Source organism: Schistocerca gregaria, chromosome 8, assembly GCF_023897955.1.
Source record: "Schistocerca gregaria isolate iqSchGreg1 chromosome 8, iqSchGreg1.2, whole genome shotgun sequence".
Classification (NCBI taxonomy): domain Eukaryota; kingdom Metazoa; phylum Arthropoda; class Insecta; order Orthoptera; family Acrididae; genus Schistocerca; species Schistocerca gregaria.
This window is the reverse complement of record NC_064927.1, coordinates 231,876,288-231,895,324: the sequence shown is the minus strand read 5'-3', so window position 1 is coordinate 231,895,324 and position 19,037 is coordinate 231,876,288. Positions and strand designations below refer to the sequence as shown.

The 19,037-nt window shown below is 42.2% G+C and overlaps 1 protein-coding gene across 1 annotated transcript; it reads left to right on the top strand.

Moving 5' to 3' along the window:
* The first annotated feature begins 12,287 nt into the window (after positions 1-12,287).
* Positions 12,288-18,324, top strand: LOC126285125 (trypsin delta-like). Its single transcript, XM_049984447.1, has 2 exons — positions 12,288-12,743; positions 17,873-18,324. The coding sequence occupies exons 1-2, from the start codon at positions 12,288-12,290 to the stop codon at positions 18,269-18,271; spliced, it is 855 nt and encodes a 284-aa protein (XP_049840404.1). The 3' UTR covers positions 18,272-18,324.
* Positions 18,325-19,037: the final 713 nt, after the last annotated feature.

Sequence of the window (19,037 nt, the reverse complement as noted above, 5' to 3'; positions counted from 1 at the left end):
CCACCAAAAAACGTTCTAAACAACATTGTTTGGTTACAAATGACAAGCTACAACATAAAAGGGATCTGTAAATTTCACATTCATCAAATGTAAAGGTATATACAAAAAAGCGATCGATTGTTTCTACTAAATATTAAGATAACCTTACTAACTTCTAACATAAATGTTCATATTACAGTGCAAAATAAAAAGGAAACCCACTGATGATGGCACAGTGGTGCCGAAACATGTTTGGGTGTTAAAGAAAAACGGTGTTTTGCATAACTGGCGGACCTCAAATCCAAAATATTTTTAACTGCAAACACGGCCAATACAAGGAGCTGCACATCAAAATGATGAATATTCCCTCGATACCTCAGGATCCGTCTAATAGAGCCGTTCTGTTAGCCTATTTGTACCATAAATTTCGCTTTTCAGCAGTTAGATTCAACCTATTCACACAATCTACAGCATTCTTCTGTCGCAACGTATTTCTAACCCTTTTATTTTCTTTTTGTGTGAACATCTTATCGGCGCCATTTCACTATTCTACATAACTACATTCCAGAAAAATACTTTCAAAAACCTTCTTAACATTTAAATGCATTAGGGACGAAATCCTGGCCTAAGCAGACTGTAATTTATTTATTGTCCGTACTAGTACCTAATTCCTACCACCGGTAATTCTGAAGCACCTGAAGTACATCAGCAACCGTGGTGACATTGTTTTATAGATTGTCTGTCTACGTGAAAGACCTTCTGTACAAATACACATAACTGAAAATGTTACTTAACTATCACAGTCTTCAAGTTTCACATCAATTTTGATTAAAGAGCCACTACATATATAACGGCACACATTGCTTTCATGTGCCAGTGTAGAACAGATAGAAGCCATCAGTGCACTAGATCACGTCCATTGGTAACACACACAGAATGATGCCATAGCATAACATAGGGCACAGCTGTTTTGGTGTAGCCAAAGATTCTGAGAACCCTATCTATGGATAGTCGACAGCATGAAGTACGGCTGTGACGCAATATTTACTGATATGTTTTGTTTGTTACGTCATCCATTGTAAAACGTCATGGTCTCCTGACCTTCATTGCATCCACATTGCACCCTCACTATCATATACCGATCATCAAGGCGCTTCATTCGAGTCCAACTCGATAAGATAAAGTCAATGTTGTATGAATTCATGTAAACGATAGGCAAATCGCACGTTCGCACTGAGATTGATATACTCAAGGCTGCCATACACACACTCATTCAAGACACGATGGTCACAAAGGTTTTTAGTTCGGGAGAGGCAAACCGCACGCCAGGAGGCCGGTCCCTTCAGAGGACGAGTCAATTTATCTATTTCAGCCAGCGACTTCCTGTAGAGCAGACAGCATTGGCGCGAGTGATGGGGAGAACGACCCCATGTTCGGCTTAAAAGGAAATTCCACTACATTGTGTGGGAGCGGCAAGCCTATGCATTCTTTACAAACATATCACTCAGTTTCAGAGGTTTTCACAGGGAGACAGCAAACGCCAAACGCCGATGCTATCGATTTCTGGGTTGGTCGCCTTAAACGATACGTCATTTTCCTGTTTTAGATGAGCAATGATGATTGGCAGACGGTATTCCTGACGCCTTGAGCTGAAGGAGTAAGGGAAGAGACAGAATGATATACCCCTTCACATCTGGCGTGGAGATGGGCCGTTCCATTGTCGCTCTTCGAGCGAGAATATGTAACAAGAGCGTGTGCACTCGTATGTGTAGTCAGAGAGCGAGAAACAAGTCTCTCCTCAGTACTACACTGAGAGAGCACCTCTGTCGAGAGAGAATCAGAGTGAGACACTATATTGAGTCCTTGCGATTAAGCGCTGTTTTCAGTGTTGGCTGCCACACTTACTGTGTGATGTGAACGGACAGAGTCATAGTTAAATGCCTGCGAACGAATTTTTGAGTGGCATCATGGTGGGACTGGTTAACTGACCGGTGTACGACGCCAATAGTTAGACTAGGGGTGAATAGGAATCCTTGACTTCATCAAGGCTTAGGGAGACTTTGACTGGCGAAGGTCAATGCAGATAGAATGAGAGTTATCTTATTTGTCAGCAGTGAGCGGCACAGACACAGGTCATCGTAGCTTACGGTATTGTGCGCTACAGCTATTGCTTCCTCCACAACTGTACACTTCACTGCATTTCGCACCTGACAGCATCGACCGTACCTAGCAACATTGTAACAGATAATTATTCAAGATGAGTAGGTGCGGCTCTCAGCCATTCTGCAATGTCAATAAAAATCTTGAACTTTGTATAGAAATTTCATTAGCGAATCCTATCCTTAAGAGGTAACTTCACATTCCGAAAAGAACCTGGAAATAACTTGTTCAGTTTATAACTAGAAGGGCCATTGTGTTTCCTCAGAATTTTTGCAAAAAAAAAAATACTTTTCGTTAGTTTCATGTTTTTCTTACACTAACTAGCACTGCTCCAGTACCCAAGTATCCCACTAGTTACGTAACAAATAGTGTGAATTTTTGTGTCATTTCCTCACAGCGGACGACTCCGGAAGATATTTATTGCTGAAAGTTTTTTAGGCATTTCTCTTTAGAACGTCAGTAGGGTCTGTCTGACATCTGTAGTAGTGTGGGGGTGGAAATTGCATCTTCCAGGAGCCACAGGGTAAAGGGTACATCTAAAATTAATCTGTTGTGCAGAATGACAGAATAGCACTCACACATTCGCTCACAGGAAATGGCGACCCTGCCAGGATAGGTAAAATAGGTAAGCTACCAGGATAGGAAAGTGTCATGATAGTTAGGCATGGCAGGTCGCAACAGTAGCACTCTGAAGAATTTTCTTTCATGTATTAAATAGCTATTTGCAAAGATTGGGATTAGAATAGTTACAGGTAGTGAAGAAAGCAGAATTGTAAGGGATAGGGCGTGTGTTATTGTGTTGGAAAATTTTGAAGTTTTTCACGATTTTTGTGTAGCTGTTAGGGCATAGGATTTTCAGGTGATAGGCACAGACGCAGAGTGACTCAGAGACGCAGTGTGACGCAGCATAATGTAAGTTAGATTTAAGAGAGAAGCCAAAAGGTTACCTTAGAGACAGCAAGTAGACAAGATGTGGGAGAATCAACCAGATAGACCGCAAGTAAACGAGATTATTGAGAGTACGACAGAAGGTGAACCTGAGAATAGGACAGATGGTTAATCAGAGAACAGAGTAATTGTAATCCTAACACCAATAATTTCCGGCAATTTAACACACAAGGACAGTGACACAATGGAGACAATTGGCAGAGAAACGATAACCAGAATAATTGGTACCGAAATAGGAAAGGCAATGGACACTGATACAGTGGCAGATACGGGTTTAGGAATCAAAATGCCAACGGTCAAGGGTACTTTGAAAGACGTCACGGTGTTAGAAACAGCAACTGACGAGACCAGTGCGCGAATGATTACAGAGGAAATTATGGTCCACAGAGACAAGAACAACACAGCAAAGGGAAACCAGAAGTAGAAATTAGGCCATCAAATCCTGAAAAACGTAAAGATTGACGGGAAAATCCGGAAGTTGTTAACAGTCTGGAACCGCACGACCGCTACAGTCGCAGATTCGAATCCTGCTTCGGGCATGGATGTGTGTGATGTCCTTAGGTTAGTTAGGTTTAAGTGGTTCTAAGTCCTACGGGACTGATGACCTTAGAAGTTAAGTCCCATAGTGCTCAGAGCCATTTTTAAGCCGGGAGAGGTTAAACAAACTGACGTCCATTCATTAAAACAATCAAAAAAGGATATTCATGTTTTGGAAGTAGCTAGATCAAAATTAGAAAAAACTGAAAATAGCCAACATTCAGACAAATAGGGACTTACGAAAATTTCCGATAAAGAGTTGTCACCAGATACACTAGAATTACTCTACAGAGCCTTGGAAAGCAGCATAGAATGGGAAAATTATGAAAGCGAGGATGAACTGCCACCGCTTCCGTGTATTAAAGAATTAAGCGTTGAAGAATTGTTAACCGAACTTAGCAATATATTTCACGAGAAGCAAGTGAATGAATGAGATAAAACAGAGCAGAGTTTGCTAGATAAAAACAAAACACAGACGCCACGAACAAAAAGGCGTATAATGTATACAACATGGGTGACTATGAGGATATAGAGAGAGAATACTTTCGGGAATGTTTGGAAATGAAGGAAAAGGAGAGACAGGAGCTCGAAAGCAGATGAAAAGAGGTAGATAGGTCGCGAATGGTCTTGCTCGCGGAGTTAACAACAATGTAAACACAAATACAAAGGGAAGGTACAATTATCCACAGGTATCCAGAGGATTTGATACAAGAAAAGGAAATCGTAACACCAACAATTATACATCCCATATTGAAGAATATAGATACACCTGACAAAATAAAAAAAACATTAAATATCCAGTTACTCCCAGAAAGCAACATAAATAAATCGTCGCTTCTGCCCTACGAAACATTCACTCAGCAGCAATGAGACGTAAGATCACTCAAGACAAATCTGCACAAAGAAACGCTTCACACTGTGCCTAAGGTTATTCGTAATTCGTATTCACATAAGAGTCAAAATAAATGCATAAATGTTTGTGCAAATGATAACATCCAAGATCGCTCACGAAATTGCGTAGAGTTAACGAACCCAAAAGCAGGTAAAATTATCGGCATCTACCAAGTGAGCCACCTAAAAGAATATGAATGAAAAAAATGGTAAAAGAGAAGAAAGGGAAGGAGACAGTTGGGCCATCGCAAATCGTGTACTAACCTCTAGATAAAAAAAATTAAGAATCAACAAAATAACACATTAATTAAAAGAAAAAGAGACACAATACACACTAACAATCGCTTGTAGTATCAAGTACACTACAACATGCGCACAAACAATAATTAATAATTTACTCAATTTTTATAAACATTACATTGTATAGAGTCAAAATCTCTTGTTGCTTGTATAAAACAAAAAAAATTTCTCAACACGAGAAAAGGGACATCACCACCAACACCAGACACCAGCTCTCTTAACACCAGATGCTTCGAGATAGCGATGGAGAGGTTACAGACATGTTGAGAAAGCACTTAGGGCAATAACAACAACCAACGCCACACTGGAAATGCAGGTTTCAACCAGGTTGGACTTCATGAGGACAATGCACAGCACAGACATATCGTATGTCACAACACTGCTACACAACAGAAGAGCATGAGGAGAATCATAATATGACGTGACAACAAGAAAGGTACAAAAAATTACTAAGATCTACAAACTCATCAAGTATCATTTAGAAAGGCAGTCAGATCCTTCAAATTCTATTTCACTCCTACACTAAAATTCGCACATTCCTAGTCCAAGAAGAACAGAAGAATGCAAGGAAGAAGAGAAGAATAGAAGATGCAAGATGAAGAAGCGCAGAAGACAGTAAGATACCTTTGTCTCCTATCCTACAAAGCAAATTGGTACAAACATCCTTGCATGTACTTTGAGGCATGGCTGTTACGACAACCATCTCTCCAAAGAGAAACCTTGAATTATCAAACGAATACAAGCGAATGGCAAATGGAGTATAAGGTAGTACCAACCAACATTATCTAGCTATAGATTCAAAAAATGAACGGTATTCTCCCTACCACATCATCAAATTTCCATACCAAACCAGGTGTAAAGTACCAAGACATCCCAGCACAATAATGGGTAACGATCGTCGGTAGTCTACTACAATCATCAAACCACCATACTGTCCCAGGTATGACAGCAAACGAGTACCAAGAGATCACTGTTTATGCAGTACACCACAGTCATCATCATCGGTTAAAAGTACCACTCCATGATGACAATGTCAACAAGTAAGACCCGGCATCGTATGCCAGAGTGCTTCTCTCAGGATTTGTGACACCCATACAAATGAGTCGACGCCTTCCAGTATTTCAGTGGGGATCGTCGAGCACAGAAACTGACGCTGCACAAAACGAAAAGCCTGATAAAAAACAAATGTAGAGTTAAGAAAATGATATATTTATAAAAAAAAATTTTCATTTTTTGTATAAGTAATTATTTTATTATATACGTTAAGCCCATAATGTGATAGAGACCTTAATATAGTATGTATGGAAAATTAATTAGTATAAGTAGATAATCTCAAACATTCCTTTAAAGCGAAGTTAGTTTTTTTATATAAAAAGGTTTTGATTAATCATATGTTGAAAGAGAATAGAATAAAGAAAATACACACTTCTTCACTCTTACAACAGTGACACACAAAAAAATAATGCCTAAATAAATAAAACAAAGTCACACAACAGAGCGTTTGCAAACATTCACGCGAAGCTTAACTAAAGAAAAGATATAACCACACACAAACATGATACACTGTACACTAACGGGTTTAGAAAAATTGATATTGTAAAACCATTTTAGGAAATGAGAAAGAAAAACAGAGACACATTCTGGCAATGACAAAGAATAACCACCTTTATAAAGTCTATATTGCCTAACAACAAAATATAAATTGTACAATTAAAAAATACAAACAATAGCTATAAAACAAAGCATTAGAAAAAATTGTTAACAATGGCTGAGAAAAGTTTACTGGAAAATCTAAAAGTACAACTTTTGCCTGACTTTGTCTATGTTTTCCTCAGCATTGACAAACCCCAGACAATAATTTTGTCAGAAGGAGGGAGGTAAGTTAGACATCGTGGTCTCCTGACCTTCATTGCTTACATATACTGCCCTCACAATCATATTCCGCACATTAAGACGCTTCATTCGAACCCAAACTCAATAAGATAAGGTCAATGTTGTAATAATTCATGTAGACGATATGCAAATAACAAGTAAATCGCAAGTGCGCACCGAGATGGAAATACTCGAGAATGGCGTACACACACACATTCAAAACACACCGATCACAAAAGCTTTTAGTTGGGGAGAGGCACACCGCTCGCCAGGAGGCCAGTCCCTTCGGAGGACAAGTCAATCTATCTACGTCAGCCCGCGACTGCCCATACAGCAGACAGCGTTGGCCGGAGTGAAAAGCAGAATGGCCCTATGTTCTGCTTAAAAGCAAATTCTGCTACATTGTGTCGGAGCGCCAAGCCTACGCATTCTTTACAAACATAGCACACAGTTTCAGAGGTTTTCACAGGGAGGCAGCAAACACCAAATACCGAGGGTACAGGTTTCCGGACTGGTCACCTTAAACGAAACATCATTCTCCCGTTTTAGAAGAGCAATGCTGATTGGCAGACGATTTTCCTGACGCCTTAAGCTGAAGGAGTAATGGAAGAGACCGAAAGATCTACCCCTTCACGTCTGGTGAGGAGAGGGGCCGTTCAATTGTCGCTCTTGGAGCGAGAACACGTAACAAGTGCGTCTGCGCTAGTACGTATAATCAGAGAGTGAGGAACAATTCTCTCCTCAGTACTTCACTGGGAGAGCACCTCTGTCGAGAGCGAATCGGAGTGAGAATCTATATTGAGTCCTTGCGATTAAGCATTGTTCACTGTGTTGGCCACCACACTTATTGTGCGGTGTGAATGGACAGAGTTATAGTTAAACGCCTGAGAGCAAATTTTTGAGTGGCATCACAGTGGACGTGTTATCTGACCGGTGTACGACGCCAATAGTTAGACTAGGGGCGAATAGGAGTCCTTTACTTCATCAATGCGTAGGGAGAGTTTGATTGGCGAAGGTCAATGCAGATGGAACGAGAGTTGCCTTATTTGTCAGCAGCGAGCGGCGCACACAGCAGTCATCGCAGCTTACGGTATTGTTCGCTGCAGCTCTTGTGAGCCCCATATTTCCTCCACAACAGTACACTTCACTGCATTTCACACGTGACAGCTCTGACCGGACCTAGCGGTATTGTAACGGATAATTATTCAAGTTGAGTATGAGCGGCTCTCAGCCATTCAGCAAAGTCAATAACCATCTCAAACTTTGTATAGAAATTTCATTAGCGAATCCTATCCTTAAGAGGTAACTTCACATTCCGAAAAGAACCTGGAATTAACTTGTTGAGTTCATAACTAAAAATGCCATTGTGATTTCCCAGAATTTTTGAAAAAAAAAAATTGCCGTTAGTTTAATGTTTTTCTTACACTAACTAGCACTACTCCAGTACCCAAGCATTCCACAAGTTATGTAAGAACTTTTGTGAATTTTTGTGTCATTTCCTTAAAGCGGGTGACTCCAGAAGATATTTATTGCTGAAAGTTTTTCAGGCATTTCTCTTTAGGACGTTAGTAGGGTCTGTCTGACTTCTGTACTAGCGTCGGGGTGGAAATTGCATCTTGCAGGAGCCACAGGGTAAACGGTACATATCACATTAATTCGCTGCGCAGACTGACAGAATAGCACCCACAAGTTCACTCATACCGTATAAGTGAAGCACAGGAACATAAACTGACAGTGTGTGTCATACATTAACAAAATATTTATCTCGTACACATTATATTCGCTACCTATTATAGTCTGACAAGGTATACTCCAGAGATTATGTTGGTAAGATTATTTGATTATGACAATACGTATGAAGAGTATGCAGTAGTTGGCGAAAGGCTTGACAAAAACATAGGATGCATCTCCCTTAGTTCGAGGTAAATGTTGGCCCTAGTTACACAGGGTGATCCACTAATTATTGCCACCTGGAATAACTCCGAAAGTGTGATAGTCACCATAGTGTAATAGTTACCATTGTGACCTTCGCTGACCTTAGACCTTACTGTTACACATCACTGGATTCGTCTCGATAGCCGCTATCAGAAATAAGTACCAAACTATAGCATCGCATTAAAAACAAAAAAAAGGTTGACCTTCATATCTCTCAACCGACTCCATCTAGCAACAAAAAACCAACGTCAAATTATGGCCCCCTTGTCCTGTGCAAGTTTTCTCCCACAAACTTTTCAGCTCCTATCAAACGTTCGGAGTTATTCTTGGCGGCAATAGTTACTATCCAAAATCAAGACAAAATCAGATCGGGCGCATGACGATGAGGAACTGACAACTATGTCGTGCAGCGCATCAGAATGCAGGGAGTAACAGTAACGTGTGCCACCTCACACTGTGGTACCATCTGCCGTAGATAAGTGAATAGATAACCGGCACGGTAGCTCAGCGTGTTCGGTCGGAGGGCTAGCAGCCCTGTGCAGTAAAAAAAATTAGTAAATGTATCGCTGATGAATGTGAACTGGTGTCAAGAGACGTCCACCGCGAACAAATGCAACGAAAAAAAACGAACAAAATGACATTTAACAATAAAAAAAGAATAGACTGCTCAGACATTGAACGCTCATCCGCCATCGATCTGAGGTTCGGATCATCGTCAGGTTGCTTTTCTGTTTTATAGATGTTGGTTCAATAGTTATGGTCGTTTGTCGGTAGGACACCACTTTGTCATATGACAGAAAATTAGGTGGACTGAAGTAGAGCCGCTAACCAGTTCGTGGATCTGTGAGTGGTGAAGAGCAAGAATTTAAAATCTACTGCCGTAGTACAGCAATACAATGAAGCAAAATATTAGTTTCCTCCATGCCAGAGCACTGGTATCCGACGGACCTCTGTTCGCCTTTTTCTGACGAAGGGCAGAAAACTACCTCGGAGATGCTGTGTCTCATCACTCGTACTCCAACTGTAACACTACTTTCAGGCTCACGTAAATCTTGATAACCTACCGTTGTAGGAACAGTAACCCATCTAACAACTGTGCTAGACACTTGTTGTGTTATATAGGCGTGGCCGACAGCAGCGCCGTATTCTGCCTGTTTACGTATCTCTGTAATAGAATACGCATGCCTACGCCAGTTTCTTTTACGGATGGACGTGTACTGGAATGAAGACGACCTCATGAACCCATGGACCCTGCATGTCAGCAGGAGACCGTTAAAGCTGGTGGAGGTTTCCGTAATAGTGTGGGCCGTGTGCAATTGCAGTATAATGGGATCCCTGATACGTCTAGATACGACTCCGAAGTGACACGAAAGCATATTGTTTCGTAACTTGCATCTATTCATGTCCATTGTGCATTCCGACAGACTTGGACATTTCCAACAGACCAGTGCGACAACCCACAGGTCCAGAATCCCTACAGAGTGGCTCCAGAAACATTCTTGAGTTTAAACATTTCCTGGCCACAAAACTAACCAGACATGAATTTTATTGAGCATATATGAGATGCCTTCCAACGTGCTGTCCAGAAGAGGTCCAGATTTATGGACAGGCATGCAGTATCATGGTGTCAGTTCCCTCCAGCACTACCTCAGACATTAGTCACGTCCATACCACGTCGTGCTGCGGCACTTCCGAGTGATCGCGGTGGAACTGCAGGGTAATAGGCAGATGTACCATTTTCTTAGGCTCTTCAGCGTATCTCGGCCTGTCGTGTGTATTTATTTCACTACTATCTTCCGTGAAGGTACCCATAACTGACTTGCCCTAATGCCATAGCAAGTGGACGAGAATACTTTACAGTCAATCGCCACGGCTTACTCCGAAGGTAGTGGAACGATTTACCGTTGAAATATCAGCAGAAGGCAGAAATGAATGGTCGTATGTTATTCACGCCGGGAGTCTCCACCTGGAGAAGTTTGGTCTCCGACCTGTCACACTGGCCGATTTGTGTTTTAGTAGTAGTGGAATGGTGATGAGCACAACGCAACACCCAGTCTCTGAGCGGAGAAAATCTCCGATCCGGACGGGCACTGAAACGACTGCAAAGCAGTGGAACGTCTGTGAACTGAGTGAAGGGGCGGACTACCAATAGACAGAATTTGATTGCAGCTGAATTCCCGCAGTTTTATTGATCAAGACATTGGGTACATTATGTCATCATTCGAGGTGAACGATACATAGGGGGTTAAACTCTCAGATGGGGTGCTCCTCCTTATGAAATAATGAATTAATAATAAATTAATCTCATTACTTTCACACAAGATCTATTGAAGAATAAGTTTAGCAGTAAGCGTTCTGTACTACGGTTTGCTGATGCTCTGACGTGACTAAGGAACAGATTCTGCCTCAAGAACAGCCTTCACACTTGAAGCTCGCGCATTTATGCGACGTATTTGTGGTAGTCCTTACTTTTCATTGAATTAATGAACTGTAAGTTGCTGTTCTGTTATCCTACATCTACTACATGTACATGGACACTCTGAAAATCACATATAAGTGCCTGGCAAAGGGTTCATCGACCACCTTCGCAATTCTCTATTATTCCAATCTCGTATGGCGTCCGGAAAGAATGAACACCTATATATTTCCGTACGAGCTCTGATTTCCCTTATTTTAGAGTGGTGATCGTTCCTCCCTATTTAGGTCGGTATCAACAAAATATTTTCGCATTCAGAGGAGAAAGTTGGTGATTGGAATTTCGTGAAAAGTTTCCTTTAATTATGTCCAGCCCATATCCTGTATCATTTCTGTGACACACTCTCCTATATTTCGTGATAACTCATAACGTACTGCCTTTCTTTTTGCTAGAATTTTACTACTACGTTCTTTACTTGCACAAATACCTCTGACATCATTATTGTTCTTGCTGTTGCATAACCGACAAACACTCAAAGGAGGCAGAGAGTGGGAATAGTTGTTGTGAAGCTTAGCATCCCTTCTGTCAAAGGAGTTATCATCAACAGTGCCAGATGACTACATAGCGTGTTACATTCTGACATACTGTATTCGACCAGGCTAGTAACAGGAAAAAAATTGCAATATTAGCGTGCCCGTTACCACTGCCGTGTTTGAATTCCCTTATTTGTATGATGCCACATTCCATTTCTTTAAGAAACTAGATAAGTATGTGCCCTCCACAATCTGATCTACTTTTCGTTTAATTAATTGTATTATACTCGCGATAGTTCCCAAGTTACAGTGTTACTTGGTGAAGTGCGAGGTGATATAAAACAGTTTAAAAAACACAACACAACGGTTCCAGCGCCAGGGTGAGCTATGCACGTGCCATGGATAAATGTATTTCTGTTTATAAACAGTGGCCAACGTTCATGTACATCATCCACAGCAGACTGTCTATGAGACATGAACAAACACTAAGTAGACAGAAACCGTGTAACAATCTCGTTAAGCGCATAAGTTTTTGAGGACTTGTTCTACATCTCCATTGTGAAAGAAACGCTTCCATCATACGCAAAAAGTAATTCCTCATGGTCTGTGTCGAAATTAAGTTATCCCTGTATCGTGTACCTAAGATTTGGCTTTTCTCACTAACTGAAGTACCTTGACTCTCAAATTTTCAGGGTCAGAGATTTAGCTCTCGTGGGATGACGAAACTTATTTTGTGCTATGTATGTGCTAATCAAATAGTATATAAGGTGCTGGGATGGAACTGTGGGCAGTCACAGACCATCACGATGCAGCGCCTCGCTCTCTTCCTGGTGTGCCTGCTGGGTTCTGCTCTGGCACTGCCCTCCCAGGCCTTTCTGGGAAGGAAGGCCTCAGGCCGCATCATTGGGGGGACCAACGCGGACATCGGCGACTACCCGTGGCAGGTGTCCTTCCAGAAGTTGGGCTCGCACTACTGTGGAGCGTCCATCATCAGCTCCAGCTGGGTCCTGACGGCGGCCCACTGCGTCGACGGCCTCAGCCTCTCATGGATGAGTTTCCGGGTCGGCAGCTCAATCCGAGAGAGCGGAGGCTCCGTGCTGCAGGCGTCTTCTGGCTTCATGCACGGCCAGTATGACAGCGACACAACTGACTACGATATTGCCGTTGTTCAGGTGAGCGGTCCTAGTTGACACATCCTATCGCTAAAATGGTTCCATATTCGACAGACTGGTTTTCAGAGACACTTAATTCTACATCTACATCTACATCTACATGACTACTCTGCAATTCACATTTAAGTGCTTGGCAGAGGGTTCATCGAACCACAATCATACTATCTCTCTACTATTCCACTCCCGAACAGCGAGCGGGAAAAACGAACACCTAAACCTTTCTGTTCGAGCTCTGATTTCTCTTATTTTATTTTGATGATCATTCCTACCTATGTAGGTTGGGCTCAACAAAATATTTTCGCATTCGGAAGAGAAAGTTGGTGACTGAAATTTCGTAAAAAGGTGTCGCCGCGACGAAAAACGTCTATGCTGTAATGACTTCCATCCCAACTCGTGTATCATATCTGCCACACTCTCTCCCCTATAACGCGATAATACAAAACGAGCTGCCCTTTTTTGCACCCTTTCGATGTCCTCCGTCAATCCCACCTGGTAAGGATCCCACACCGCGCAGCAATATTCTAACAGGGGACGAACGAGTGTAGTGTAAGCTGTCTCTTTAGTGGACTTGTTGCATCTGCTAAGTGTCCTGCCAATGAAACGCAACCTTTGGCTCGCCTTCCCGACAATATTATCTATGTGGTCCTTCCAACTGAAGTTGTTCGTAATTTTAACACCCAGGTACTTAGTTGAAATGACAGCCTTGAGAATTGTACTGTTTATCGAGTAATCGAATTCCAACGGATTTCTTTTGGAACTCATGTGGATCATCTCACACTTTTCCTTATTTAGCGTCAACTGTCACCTGACACACCATACAGCAATCTTTTCTAAATCGCTTTGCAGCTGATACTGGTCTTCGGATGACCTTACTAGACGGTAAATTACAGCATCATCTGCGAACAGTCTAAGAGAACTGCTCAGATTGTCACCCAGGTCATTTATATAGATCAGCAACAGCAGAGGTCCCAGGACGCTTCCCTGGGGAACACCTGACATCACATCAGTTTTACTCGATGATTTGCCGTCTATTACTACGAACTGCGACCTTCCTGACAGGAAATCACGAATCCAGTCGCACAACTGAGACGATACCCCATAGCTCCGCAGCTTGATTAGAAGTCGCTTATGAGGAACGGTGTCAAAAGCTTTCTGGAAATCTAGAAATACGGAATCAACTTGGGGTCCCCTGTCGATAGCGGCCATTACTTCGTGCGAATAAGGAGCTAGCTGCGTTGCACAAGAGCGATGTTTTCTGAAGCCATGCTGATTACGTGTCAATAGATCGTTCCCTTCGAGGTGGTTCATAATGTTTGAATACAGCATATGCTCCAAAACCCTACTGCAAACCGACGTCAATGATATAGGTCTGTAGTTAAATGGATTACTCCTACTACCCTTCTTGAACACTGGTGCGACCTGCGCAATTTTCCAATCTGTAGGTACAGATCTATCGGTGAGTGAGCGGTTGTATATGAGTGCTAAGTAGGGAGCTATAGTATCAGCGTAATCTGAAAGGAACCTAATCGGTATACAATCTGGACCTGAAGACTTGCCCTTATTAAGCGATTTGAGTTGCTTCGCAACCCCTAAGGTATCTACTTCTAAGAAACTCATGCTAGCAGATGTTCGTGTTTCAAATTCTGGAATATTCCATTCGTCTTCCCTGGTGAAGGAATTTCGGAAAACTGCGTTCAATAACTCCGCTTTAGCGGCACAGTCGTCGATAACAGTACCATCGGCACTGCGCAGCGAAGGTATTGACTGCGTCTTGCCGCTTGTGTACTTTACATACGACCAGAATTTCTTCGGATTTTCTACCAAATTTCGAGACAATGCTTCGTTGTGGAACCTATTAAAGGCATCTCGCATCGAAGTACGTGTCAAATTTCGCGCGTCTGTAAATTTTAGCTCATCTTCAGGATTTCGCGTTCTTCTGAACTTCGCATGCTTTTTCCGTTGCCTCTGCAACAGCGTTCAGACCTTTTTTGTGTACCACGGGGGATCCGTTGCATCTCTTACCAATTTATGAGGTATGAATCTCTCAATTGCTGTTGCTACTATATCTTTGAATTTGAGCCACATCTCGTCTACATTCGCATAGTCAGTTCGGAAGGAATGGAAATTGTCTTTTAGGAAGGCTTCTAGTGGCACTTTATCCGCTTTTTTAAATAAAATTATTTTGCGTTTGTTTCTGATGGATTTGGAAGAAATGGTATTGAGCCTAGCTACAATGACCTGTGGGAATAAGCAGAAGTCGTCAGAAGTACAGTGTCATACATTTTTCGAGCTCGTGTGGCTTCCGTAGCTAATACCGACATCCATAAAAAATGATTCCGTAATTACGTTACAGTCCTGATTTCCCAGTATCTAGGATTGATTCTGTGTCTACATCTCTCTTTGACAGAGTTAGTGTAGTACTCGAAATTCATGGAGTGGGGTCCCAATGGAATCTAGTCACATATGAATGCCGAAGTCAATAAAGGGGATTTCAGGATGGTTCCCTTGAATAGAAAGCAACAGGTTTTCCACTCCTACTAGGTACTCCATTACTATCGACTAACTTTGAAGCCAATACTCTTTCTATATCAAAACCGCTCTTCACTTACGATTAGAGATAGGAAGTATTGAATCCAATATTGATCTTCCTGGTATTTTTACACATTAGGAGACCATTACAGTATTTAACCTACAACTGACTTGATAAGCATTATACCTCGTGGACGTAGAACTAACGATTAGAAAGCATACTTAGGTATTTTATTTAACGAATGAAATAGTCTCCTCGTGTCGTGACTTATTACTTTTTCACAGTACTGAATTACACCGAAGTCATACATACTGCCAAAGAAGGAAATGCTACCGAACGTTAACTCTGGACGAAGTGTTGATTTGATGATACTGGTATGCGGTACAATACACCTTTGACATGTTGCCACTTGCAGAATTGATAATTAAGAGTGTATGTTTTAGATGAGCGACAGTAAATTGACCTTTTCTTTCCAATAAATTAAAAGTAATACGATAAATAACTTAGATAAATCGAATATACACAAGTGTCTTTTGTGGTAATCGATAACCTTTTCTCAAGTACAAACACGGGAAACGGAACTTAAAGAGGACAAATAGTTTTAGCGATGTTTTTTCACTTTTCCTCTACGATAGTTAAGTTACTATGAATGAGAACAAGAGATTCGACTATGATCGTGTGTGAAAGTGACCGTACTTTATTCATTACGAAATCAGTGACACTAAAATGACTTATGGAACCAGAGCCGAATGCTTGTACATTCAATATTTTCTTCCAAGAAATCAGAAAATTTTGGACGTACGTTTCCAGTAATAAGGCACTATTGCTAATAAAGCAATGCTTCCTGAAGCGCTGCAAAAGCCCCGTGTTTTAATAGACACCAGTGTGTGGGTAACAGAACATCAAAAATGCCAAAATTTATGGGTTCGTCAGTGTGATATGAATCACTTCAATTCCACCTATGTCTCGCTATTCAGACAGGTTTTGTAAAAAATAACCGAGTACCTCCCCTGTGCCGATTATAACATAGTTACACGCGTAGTCCAGGGAGTATAGTAAGATTATTCATTGTTCCAGCTACGGAAGGGCCACTTCCCTTTACGTAAGTGATAGGTCTGTCGTTTAGTGAAAAGAGCATGCAGTTGTGAATCGTTAATGAAATTTTGCACCGCATTTGATAGCATTGTTTTTAGGATGGTATGTGGTTGAAACAATGTCTTGAATAACCACACAGTTCATCGATAATGCTCGAAAGTTAATCTGAAAATAGACATGCCTTTTAAACCAGTTCGCAGATACCAAGAGACACAGATCGACTCAACAATTCTTTTCGAATGTTATGTCTCGTTTTAGGAGTAAAAGTGTTTCGAATCAGGTCTTAAACGAGACACGGGAACTGATGTTTCAGTCAACAAAATATGTTCAAAAATTGTTCAAATGGCATTGAGCACTATGGGAATTAACATCTGAGGTCATCAGTCCCCTAGAAGTTAGAACTACTAAAACCTAACTAACCTAAGGACATCACACACATCCATGTCCAAGGCAGGATTCGCACCTGCGACCGTAACGGTCGCGCGGTTCCAGACTGTAGCGTCTAGAACCGCTCAGCCACTCCCGGCCGCCAACAAAATAGGTAACAGTGCGTGTCAGATAATGGTAACTTATTACGCAACGTGTCCACATCTGTTGTTCCTGATCATTCACCTCTTGTTATAAACTCAGTTAACTCAAGCACTATCATGTTAGCACTTTCTGCTGTATGCTTGGAAATATTTTGGAATGGGGTACACAGGTTTCGCAGATATTCTGGCGTACGTCGGTCCAATGACGTGAAATGTTTGAACTAAAGTCAAGCAGGCTCATCTTAAGTAGTTATATAATACGGCAATGCTCGCACACACATATTTTCTAGTAACCAGGTGAGCACACCCTGAAAGCATTTCTCGTCATCATGGCACCTTTCTTTATTACACTCACACGGACGGCAGGATGAACTGTGTGCTGCCACCTTACCACTTGCCAAGAGAGTAAAGTACAATCCATAGCACGCAACAAAGAAGATACACGCTTTTCATTATGGACTAAATACCGTCTGAATGGAACTTTGGAGAATTGTATCATCTGTATCGATACGTATTTATCACTTCTTAGTTAGTCTTTCCATTTTCGGTTTCTTGATATTCACTATCTACTTTCCAAACCACGCATGGCTCTCACGGATCTTCTACAATAAGGAAAAAATGAAATACACGAATCTGTAAGTCAGTATCAACGTAAACTGTCCTAAAAATGCCGCCTCATCTCTCGGCAAGGCAGTGCCCCTAATCGACGCTGATGCACCATTGTTGCACAACTGTTGTCAAGAGCTACCACCGGTCTGTTTCCAACCGGTGACTGCACGCAGCGCAGACCGGCCTGTGTGCTGACGACACAGACTCGTTTCCTCTGAGAATATTGTAGTCCTGTGTGCAGCAGTGTAAAGGCTGTGGACTGGCACTCCGGAAAGGTTTCTAGTAAAGTGCCAACCTTAGTCCTAATCTCGTGTCCACACTGCCTCCGCAGTAGGAGTCAAGTGAGGTCTCCGTGTGTTCGTCAGGTATCCGGTTCGCTTCTCGGCAGCAACGCTCAGGCTGTGGGCCTGCCCTCTGACGGCTACGACCCCGCAGGTGGTCTGGCGGTGACGGTGACGGGCTGGGGAGACACCAGGATTGGGGGACCTGCAGCCGCCAACCTTCAGAAGGTCGACATCAGCATCGTGGACCGCAACGGCTGCAGAAGCATCTTCGCCAAAACTAACACTGTGACCGACCGCATGGTGTGCGCTGGTCAGGCCGGCCAGAGCGTATGCAACGGCGACTCTGGCGGCCCCCTGGTCAGCGGAAACACTCAGGTGGGTATCGTCTCCTGGGGGTCGAGGACCTGCGAGGATGCGCCCGGAGTCTACGCCAACGTTGGCAACCTGCGCTCCTGGATTCGCTCTGCAGCTGGTGTCTAATTTCAGCAGGCCCTCGGCTGAGCTGCGTTTCTTGCTCCATAAAATATTTTTGTTTAAAGGATGACTATGTAATATAAAATAAAAATAAACTGTACTTCTGACGTTAGTTCATTCCTTACTGAAATGCAAATTAATGACTTCCATCTAGAGCTTTTAACATTGCATCGCGTCAGTAATCGTGAATAATTTAAAGATTATAAAGAATCCACATCGATTGCATTTAGTTGACGACATCGTCCAGCAAAGCCTCACTGCATAAATTCAATCAAAATCAACAATACAACTTATAAGCGAGTCCTATACGTTACATACGATTATACAAGATGAAAATGAGAACGATCATGTCTCCTTTTGCCCGGCGTGGGACAGCAACTCGTTCCAACCAGTCGTTTGGAATCCTCTGCTGCCACTATAGCCGTCCGTAATTTAGTGCATGAACTGACTTCTCATTTATGCTCTTAAATGTTCTGCTGGATTAATGTCACCCGACGTATTGTCATACATAAAAATTCCAATGGCTGCAGATAGACACCACGCAGCTGAACACAACCGGGGACTCAGTCCTTTCCTTGTAAACACGGTCCACACCGCTATGGAGCAACGACCCCGTTTTGCAGTTCAAATGGCTATAAGCACTATGGCACTTACCATGACAACTTGGATCCGTGGCTTTGTGGGGTCAACGCCACTATCGAATCCTACCATCAGCTCTTCCCAAATGAAACTGCCACTCATCTGACCATCGATGGTCTTCCAGTCGTCTAAG